We start from the raw sequence: 10,164 nt of genomic DNA, 5'->3' as shown, positions 1-10,164 counted from the left end.
TGGAATAGATTTTCATAGCGGAGCAGCTGCATCCAAGCCTTACATCACCAAGTGCAATCACGCTTCTCCAAATGGCAATCTGAGAGACGAGTCTGGGTTTGGCAGTTGCCAGGAGAACGGCACTTGTGTGACTGCACTGTGCCAAGTGTCAAGTTTGGTGGAGGGGGGATTATGGTGTGGGGTTGTTTTTCAGGAGTTGGGCTTGGCCCCTTAGTTCCAGTGAAAGAAACTCTTAATGCTTCAGCATACCAAGATATTTTGGACAATTTCATGCTCCCAACTTTGTGGGAACAGTTTGGGGATGGCCCCTTCCTGCTCCAACATGAATGCACACCAGTGCACAAAGTAAAGTCCATAAAGACATGGATGAGCGAGTTTGGTGTGGAAGAACTTGACTAGCCTGAACAGAGTCCTGACCTCAACCTGACAGAACACCTTTGGGATGCGCGTGAAAGCAGATGAGCAAATACTTTTGGCAATACAGTTTGTATCTACATGAGCAAAAATTAATACGACTTTGAAGTACAAAGTTTTATTGAAATTCAACATGACTGAAATGTGAAGGAACCCACTTTCCCTTTTATTCTTTGTGTTAACTTAATAAAAGGATTGAATGTGCTGTGTGCACGAGCATGCAAACAGAGAACAAAACAATTACAGTGACAAAAAAGCTTAACAATCCCTAATTAAGACATTAGGAATCCAGTGATGACTATATAGAATTTGGTGCATTTTCCCTTCCCATAGTAGGTTATAAATATTCACTTCTGTGGTGTTGGTACGGCTTCTGCATGCTTTTGTCTACCGTGCTTCTATTTATTACATTTTGTGCAACACAGGCAAACTGTGATCCTCCTTTTTGTCAGGCAGGTGTTTCACAAGTGGCAGATTAACATCAACATTGACAGCAAATTCCAAAACATACAATGTACAAATTACAAAATAGATATGCAACTTTTTTTTTTTTAAATCCCTTTTTGTCTCATTGAGGGATAAAATAGGCCCACAAAGTAGTTTTTAAACAACAACTTGGCACTTTTGATTAATATTAAAATGAGTTTTCCTTGTTCTTTTCTTGACTTAAAGAGAAACAGTGTTGAAACATAATTCATGCAGCAAGTGAGGAAAAAAAAAGATTACATGTTAAGTTTGCATGAAACAGAGGGAAGGTCACTCCACACACGCTCTCTCACACTCACACACAAACACACATCTGCTTTCTGAAGAAGAAATGCTGCTCAGTAAGACACAGGAGCCAACAATTTCCTTTCCAGTTATTGTGAGGCAGAGCTGGTGGTGCAGAGACTCTCATGCTGTAGCCCTTATCCAGCCTCGCTTCAGGCTCCACCGTCCACTAACGACAAAATTTGATTTCAGCACTCAACAAAGAACATCTTTGCAGCCAGTTTTGCCATCTGACACCGGTTGGGAGATGGTATCCTCAGGAATAAAATTAAGTGGGATTCAGACTGACCTGCACTCATCACACCTGCAAATGAGAGGAAAAGGCAAAATATTCAGGCATAAGCTTCAGCAATGCGTTTCCACTACGGTGAATAAAACTGCAAATCACATAAAACCCCCGTGGTTGTTTTCACCTTGAGTTGTGCTTTGAATCGAGGTCAAAGGGTTTTAATTAAGGCTTATAATGTGTGAAGAGTGCAGCTACATCCTTCTCCTTTTGTCTTTGATCAGTGACACAGACGGGAAAGCTGAGCTCTTCAAGCCACAGCTGCACATACGGCATCTCACTGTCTCACTGCCTTCTTGACATCACGGCTGTGTTCAAATCAAATGTACAACTGCATTGGGCTGTCTATTGCAATACATGATTGTCATTCATATGTTCATAATAATGTGGCGTATACTTGAGTTACATTTGCTTTCACACTCTTGACGTACAGTAATAAAACATAAAACCACACCCTCCGCCCGGAGCTATGAGAAAATAATTAGAACCCTGAGACTGTTACGTAATGTAAATGTCTGGGGAGACTTCTCACTTACACTTCTCCATCCTCGTCATAAGACGACTGTTTCATTAATGCTGTGCTCAGACATGGGAACAACAAAAAGATCCAGCAAGAGAAGATTGATTAGGAAAATAAAAAGGACAGAGTGAGACTGAGCAAGATAATGGCCAAATCAGTCTAAACATTAATCATTGATGCAACAGAAATTTGTTTTAATTTCATGCATGGCTGGGTTATTCTCATAAATGAATTAGCCTGTCAGAGTGTAAATTTGTCTGAGATAAGACAATGCAGCTGTGAATGGGTTTACAGCACATACTTTCAATTGGGAATCTCTGAGCTTACACTTCTTCACAAATTATAAATAATCAAGCCAATCCAATCAAGAAGCTGTTAGCAAACAGGTGGACAGAACCTCAGCAGCTTTCAGTGTCCAGTATGTCCAGCACTGTGCAAAAGTCCTGAGCCAACACTCATTTCTTTAAACCTTGCTAGAAAAATGGGAAATAGGTGTAGTGGTTTATTGAAACGTGCAAACATACATGGAAATACAGTATATAAAGCAAAAACAGAGTTTGTATGATTTATGAATTTAGAAGTCAATATTTGGTATGACCACATTTATTCTTCAACACAGCCTGAACTCTCTCAGGCAGCTTTCTTGTAATTTCTTGAAGTAGTCTTCAGGAACAGTTCTCCAGGCTTCTTAAAGGACATTCAAAGCTCTTCTGTGGATGTTGGCTCTTTTACTTTCTGCATTCACAATTCCACTAATTTTGACAAGATCCCCAACAAATTCAGCACCAAACCATGACAGAGCCTCCACTGTGTTTTATAGACAGCTGTAGCAATTCAGTGTTCTCCTCTGTACATATTGATGTTTGAACCAAAAAAAGAAAAAAAAGAAAATTCATATTTGTTGCCACTGATTTTCAGTTGAGTTCTTCTGTAATTAATCATACCTCAGCCTTTTCTCCCCATTTCCTTTCCTTAAGAATGGCTTCTTGACTACTACCTTTCCACTGAGACTACTACTTTGGTGAACAGTAAATGAAGGGTCAGGTGCATCCATCAGGTCCTGTGTCAGGTCTCTGCTTTCCTGTTTCTTAAGGACCTAATGGCTTTCAGACACTACTCATGAGCTGTAGATGTTATTTTTAGGCCTGCCACTTTTTCTTTTGTTCTCCAGTTCAGCTTCCTCGTTTTTTTAAAACACACTGTAAACACCATGCCGAGATATGCCAAGCTTTCGGTAACAACACTTCAGGAATTACCTTGCTGCTGCAAAAATACTATTTTATTTCTGTCAAATTTCTGTCTGTTATGTGTAGGCACAACACCGGATCGTCTTTTGAGTTTTTTTGCTTGAATGATTCATAGGTCAGTGGTAAGTGTCTTAAACAAAAGAAAAGGCACGTCTCTGAAAATGGTCAGGTACAAGGACTGGCCTGAAAATGAGTGGAAAAGGAGACAAATTTCCAAAGAAAAACATTAAAAGACCTTCAGAAAACCTGAAGAACTATTGCTCAAGACCACTTTAAAACATTACAAGAAAGTCTGGCTCCTTGGAAGCAAAATATAAAGAAATGAGGGGTGGCTTAAGATTATTGCACAGTACTATATGTACGCACTTAAGGCTATGATACACAGCCTTAAGTGCCTGTTTGGCTAAAAGCCTGTGTAGAAGATGTATCGGTGCGATATAAAGACTATTAACCTTGGATGCTTTTGGTGAACGCTGTTTCAGACAGTCTGTCATTCTGTGTGATGCCCTCATGCAAGGTGTCACTCAGCAGTAGATTCAGGCTCGGTCAGTGTTTTTCTTCTGACCCACTGTGTCAAAGAAGGTCCAGCAGATACAGCTGTGGTCTCCACAGTCGCAACTCCTCACACTGAGAAACAGGGTGTAAAAAAAAAAAAAAAAAACTTCCTCTGGCTCGCTGGTTGCAGGGTTAATAACAATGACTTTAAAACTACTGGAATTTAAAGTGCACTAAAATTAGTAATACTGTCAAATATATCCCGGGATGTCCATCAGTACTTGGTGAAATAATCACTATTTAATGCATTTAATACATTTTCAAATATCTAAAGGTTTAATAAGTTAAATCCCTCATGAATTTCATACATAATGTGGACCCTAATGCCTGCTTGTAGGAATTAGTTAAAGGCCAACCCACTGCTTCAGCACTAGGCAAGTTTTAACCATTCATGATGCATTAAGTGGATCATCTGGAGTAATCCTCGCATTATCAACAAATTAATATAATGAAACTTTTTACCAATTTTAACAGTACATATAAATGCTTATATAAATGATTAATATGATAATTATTTTAGAATTAAATGTGGTACATTGTCTTTAGTAATCACATAAAACATAAATTAAGAAATATTTGGTTAAACAGGATTAATATTAAATAATGATTAGTTCACCAGTGTTTGCATTGATGGCTGGTGTAAAGTGTTATGTGCCATCTAGATTTATATTACTGTATAATATTTTGCGTTGGTCGTTGTAATTAGTTAAAAGCAAAAACATTGCATGCCACATCCCCTCGCTCCCTTGCCCCTCTCTTTTCATATGTTTAAAAAATGCATAGGCCATCTGTGCACAAACAAACTCTGGCTAGCTGCCCTCCAGTCTGAATCGACTCTTCACATTGACTTGTTGGAGCCTGTGCATCCTGCTTAGTGGATCAGAGGGCTCAGACATGATACTTGGATCAGACTGTAGTCTGACTGCACTTGTCCTCATGGGCAGTATTGAGGTGAGGTAGATTGCTCTTTTTTTTTGTTTCATGCTCGGCCCTTTCACTGGGATTTAGATTCTCATTTGTTATGTGTTGGGAAATTGCGGGGAATTAAGGTTGACAAGCAGTTCAATGGTTCAAAAATAGAAATAGTCTCAGTTTTAGACTCTTTCATTGCTTTAGTCCACAACATTAATGAGTCATGTGACAGGCACCAGGCTAAGTACACCCACTATAGAGGGAGCTACGTCGCTCTACACAGAGCTCTCATCCGGCCTGGGCAGCAGCTGAGTGTGTTTCCTCTTCTCTAAGATCTTGTTGAGCTCCTCAGCAAAAGAATAACCAGGTGGTGACATGTTTTCAGAGTCACTCTGCCGTAGCAGCACATAGCTGTTTCCATTTATCCTCCTCAGGACGCTGGGCAGCGTAGCCGACAGCCCGCTGGAAAAGTCACACCCTGGAGAGGTAAGTTGAGGTGTGGGAGGGAGAGGTGGGGCTGGGGGAGGAGTTTCATTATTGGATGAAGCGTGACCCTCGCCAGGGACAATCTGTAGGAAGCCTCCATCCTGGATGTTCCCATTATGCATTTTTGAACCTCCGTTGCAAATGCCGTTGCCATTACAGTGACTTGAGATGGTCTTCAGCTCCATGGTGGTGGAGTTTCTGTGCTGTTTCCTGTTCCTGTGGTGCTTCTTACTGTTCTGGTGGGCTGCAGCCGCAGCACGTATTGAGTACTTTCCTCTGTGGCCTACTCGCAAACAGAAACCCAAGTAGATGAGAACCACTGTGAGGACCACACACAGGCCTCCAAGTACAGTGATGAGGGACAGGTACATGGCCTCCATGTTCCTGGGGGAGAGCAGGTCTGAGTGTGGGAGGAGAGGGCCCAACGATGGTGGCTTGGTCTTCTCTGAGGAGGGGCGCTCAGTGGGAGCTTTGATAGTGGCAAAGTAAATGTCATGAGTTGGATCAACAGGTGGGGGAGGGGGTAGGTCCAAGTGGATGGTAACATTGTAGGTAATTACAGCAACCTTTACACCGTTTTCAACGCTGTAACAAGTGTACAGGCCACTCTGGTCCTGCCGGGCCTCAATGATCAGCAGGCCATCCGTGCCGGTTCGAAAACCAGAGTTGAGGTCGTAGCCCTGCACCTGTCTGCCATCCAGACTCCAGAGGGGCGTCGCCAGGTTGGAGCTGAGCTCGCACTGCAGCAGCACGTCATCACCCACCCGCACAGAGCGGCTCCGATGAACAACATCTGAAACACAAGCAAACCCACAAGAATGTCAGATTTCACAAGAAAACCGACAAATCAACCACAGACACGATAGATATATCCACTGCTTTACATCTACTGCACTTATCAAAGGCCATCCAAAGTTATTGAGGCATGAACTCCAATTACAAATCTTTTAATTCCTGCCCTCACATTACCTTGCACAGAGTGAAAGAATGAGGGGGCAGAAGAAGCTACACTTTATCAGATTGAAATTGAGGAGTGAGAGAAGGACTTTGCCTGCCTTGAATATCAAACAGATTTCTCTCCAGAGATGGCAAAAATGTGATTAAAGAAGGGAGGAGAGGATTTTGCCAACACAGAGCGCATAATCAACTTTCAAAGAGGCCTTCATGCCATCTGATGACAACTATGTGTCTTTCGAGTCCTTCGTAGCATTCACTATTTTTAATCTCCCTTTCAAGCGTTAAAAGTTTGGGGTTTTTTTTTTCTTTTTTCTTTTTGAGCAGCAGCACCAAGCAGCAGATGAGATTTTTGCGTACCACCTTGTGCATTCTCACATCCCTTGGTGCCATGCTGGATATCCTGGATTAATGTGGATCTGTGAAGAGGGATAAATCATAACAATAGGTACATTAGTGCAAGGAATAAACAGTCACTTTAACACAAAATTGTCAGCTATTTATTGCTTGGATATCTGCTTTCTACAGAGGAAGCACATCTTTCCTGAATAATCAGTATATTTACTATACCAGCCAGTATCTGCTTTCTGCCAGCACTGACGTACAAAAAAGCTGGCAGCATGATAGGACATAATGATACTTTAACTTTACTCAAATCAAACATACAAAAGGGCTCTTTAATCACCTGATCCAACCACACACACACACACACGCACGCACGCAACCTTCCAAACTGACCTGTCTGATTGCATCATGACGTCCACGCACTCAGCTCCATTCCAGGCACAGTGTGGGTCCCTGGCAAAGACACAGTCATAGCAGGAAGTATATCTACGACAGCTAGAGAGCGGCAGCTGAACCACGCCTGATGGAGAGCTCACGTACACACTCCACTGGGGAAGACACAAGAGTTATACATCATATAGGACATGCAGGACACAGATGACTTTGTTTAAAGCAGAAATTAGATCTAATACATGTGGGTGTCTGTGCATGTGTCACTACCTGTTTGGCAGATATCAGTAGATTGTTAACAGGCTGTGGCTCTTCAAACAGTTGAAGCTCCTCAATAATGTGCAGCTGACCTTTGATGTCTACAGCTTTGTGTAACCAGCCTTCATCTGGGGGAGACGTAGAAAGGGGAAGCATTAGAAATAAAGCACTATAACATAAAATACAGTGTACTACTAACTGAATTAAATGTTCACATCTGTCAGACACTGAGTTTTAGGTAGATTTCCTACTTGTTAGGAATCCATTGATTAATATACATTTCACCATGTAGTATTGCAAACACTTCAAAATAACTGAAAGCAATCCTTCTTTGCCTTTATTTGTTATTGTTGTATCAGTATTACTGATCATCAGTTAAAACTGAACTAATGAATGTTTTTGTGGACATTAATAGGTGCTAGAATACAGGTATACAAACACTATACGGACAAAAGTACTGAGCCACATAGTCTGTGATAGCAATAGGATGCCACGTTGCAATAAGTCAGTTTGTGAAATTTCTTTCCTCCTAGATATTCCACGATCAGCTGTAAGTGGTATTGCAAAATGGAGGCATTTAGAAACCACAGCAACTCAGTCACAAAGTTGCAGACCACATAATGTTGCAGAGCGGGTTTGCCAAGTGTTGAGGAGCATAGTCGGTCAACAACGCTCTGCTGACTCAATAACTGCAGAGTTCCAACCATCCTCTGGCATTAACATCAGCATAAAAATGGTGTGCTGGGAGCTTCACTGCACAGATTTCGAAAGCCACGCAGCTCCTGTTGGCGTAATGTGTGGGTGGCCCAGTACTTTTATTTATGACAGGCGACTGTGCTGTAAGTCAGTTTTTGATGTCTGAAAGTAAAAAAAAAAAAAAACTGTACTGTAGTGTGTGTAAACATTCTGATACTGACTACATAAGAGTGTGTCATACTATGAAACAATGTGTAGTTATAATGCAAGTAGAATTACATCATCAAGCTGGCAGCGGACAAGGATGACATGTGACTCTCTAATCACTGCAGCCTTAAAGCTGCCTCATCAAATTGTGAGTGTGGATTTAAGTGCTTTGTTTTTGTTTTGTTTTTTATTTCAGTCAAAATTTGCTCAACTGCTTGTTCATATGGGATCACTGGTTTCCCATCTACAATGATGAAGGGCTTTGGAATATGAAGACTATTGTGATTTTGTACATTATGAATACAAAAAAAAAAATTAACTGCTTTAAAACTTGTGTGTACTACTTTAAAGACAAAAGTGCCTCACAATGTCAAACATGGGGGGGTACAGTGAAATGATAATTTGCTACTTTTGTTTGTTTCTTATGAGCTGAAAAAAACAAAAAAAACAATGAAAAAGAAAAAAAAAAAAAAAAGCTGGCTGAGCGAGAACTACAGGAAGTCTAAAATGATATGCAGCTGGACCGGTCCCAGCAACTACAAGGGTTCTCGACCTCCACATAAACCACAAAGACTTCATTACCTCTCCAACAAACCAAGCGCCATGTTTTCAGTCTTTACACTAAGCTAAGTTTGTTATTTTAACAACAGTACAGGTAAACGTATCATTTAACTGCAAAGTTGCAAAGTTAATAATTAATCTCAATGCATACACACCTGTGCCCATGTATAATACATGGTAAGTTTGTCCATCTAATCCCTGGGTCATATGTACAGCCATGTGTGTGTAGTCTGTGGTCCTCCTAAACAAAAGGGGGCGTCTGTCTTTAGGCTGGACTTGCTGGGACATCAGAGGATGCCTCCTGACAAAATCCAGCACATCATCAGGCAGGGAAGTGGAGAAGTTTATGTTCCTGGCCCTCAGAGGATCAGTTATACACTGTAGGAAAATAAGCCAAAGAGAGCAACAAGAGAAGAGATGATGAGCAAGTAACAAGGCATGATGTGGGCTGTAGGGAACAGAGGTATTTTTGGCTCATTTGTAATAGAGGCCAATACTGGAAGGCAGAGAGGGTGTCAAAGAGCTTAGAGATGGTCTACTGGGAAAATCAGGGGATCAAGAAGAAAATGTGAGCCTGTGGAAGACTGTGTCTGGGGAAAATGTGACTTTTTACATAGATTACAATGAGCCTGCGTGGGTGCAGCAACTGGCTTGTGCTGACATGCAGGCAAATCAGCTTCCTCTGTACCTGACTAAGGGCCCGACTTTCCTTTTCTCTTGTCCCCTTCAAATTATTTCAGCCAACTCCTCTAAGAGGCTTTCACGCTCCCAAGTTAAAACCCTTGACCGTTTCTCCTTCCCATTTAAAAGCAAAGTTAAAATTAAGTCCCACAAAGTGTTGAAGTGACACTGCAGTGGATGATGTCTGCTAGTGATGCCACGGCCCCGGCTGCCGCACTAAGCCATTTTCGCCAAAGCTACGTGCTGCAGTTAATCGCCATGGAAATGGGTTTCAGTGACATAAGCTGGTTGTGTTTTGAGCTTCATCCTTGAGGCTGCCACTCATTCTCTCAATTATTTTCTATTCCTGTCCTCTCTTTATGAATCTTCGCTTTACATCGGTTTCATCTGCTTTCTGTTAGGGGGACATTATTTGTGTGGTTCATACTATATTTCATAACAACAGGCAGTGTTTGCATTTACCATTCCAGGTCGCGGGTCGGGGATCTTTCCAGTGTATTCCTTCCAGCTAGAACCAGAGTCCTGGTTCTCCATGTAAGGTCCTCGAAAGGCCTCTTGGACTTCAGACAGAGAGAACCGACACACTGCAGACGCCTTCACACTTTTCCTAAAGACATCAACTCACACAATGAGAAAAACCAGAGAGCAAGCCACGAACAATAACAGCAGCAAACCCAGGGTTTCCATAGTGACAGCAGTAGAAGTACAGTAGATCAGTGAGTCACCTCGATGAAACGATAGAAAGAGATAAATGGGATGAAAGCACAAAGGAGGGAGGGAGAGGGGGACGAACACTGCAAAAGATGGTATGAAGCTGATTAAAAGTTAAATGTGTCTGGGAAGAATAAAAGAGAAGGAGAAGAGAAGTAAACGGTTTCAGA

General features: G+C 41.6%; 1 protein-coding gene across 1 annotated transcript in view; it reads right to left on the bottom strand.

Moving 5' to 3' along the window:
- Positions 1 to 516: 516 nt before the first annotated feature.
- Positions 517 to 10,164, bottom strand: part of LOC115792890 (semaphorin-4G-like) — a 29,866-nt gene continuing 20,218 nt past the window's right edge. Inside the window, exons 10-16 of the mRNA XM_030747501.1 lie at positions 9,746 to 9,890; positions 8,758 to 8,980; positions 7,151 to 7,266; positions 6,884 to 7,038; positions 6,506 to 6,564; positions 3,691 to 5,984; positions 517 to 1,489 (exon numbers count right to left, since the gene is read on the bottom strand). Coding sequence (XP_030603361.1) covers positions 4,981 to 5,984; positions 6,506 to 6,564; positions 6,884 to 7,038; positions 7,151 to 7,266; positions 8,758 to 8,980; positions 9,746 to 9,890 — 1,702 coding nt within the window. The 3' untranslated portion in view covers positions 517 to 1,489; positions 3,691 to 4,980. The remainder of the gene's footprint in view (positions 1,490 to 3,690; positions 5,985 to 6,505; positions 6,565 to 6,883; positions 7,039 to 7,150; positions 7,267 to 8,757; positions 8,981 to 9,745; positions 9,891 to 10,164) is intronic.

Source organism: Archocentrus centrarchus, chromosome 15, assembly GCF_007364275.1.
Source record: "Archocentrus centrarchus isolate MPI-CPG fArcCen1 chromosome 15, fArcCen1, whole genome shotgun sequence".
NCBI lineage: Eukaryota > Metazoa > Chordata > Actinopteri > Cichliformes > Cichlidae > Archocentrus > Archocentrus centrarchus.
Note: the sequence above shows the minus strand (reverse complement) of the source record. Positions and strands in the feature narration are given on the sequence as shown.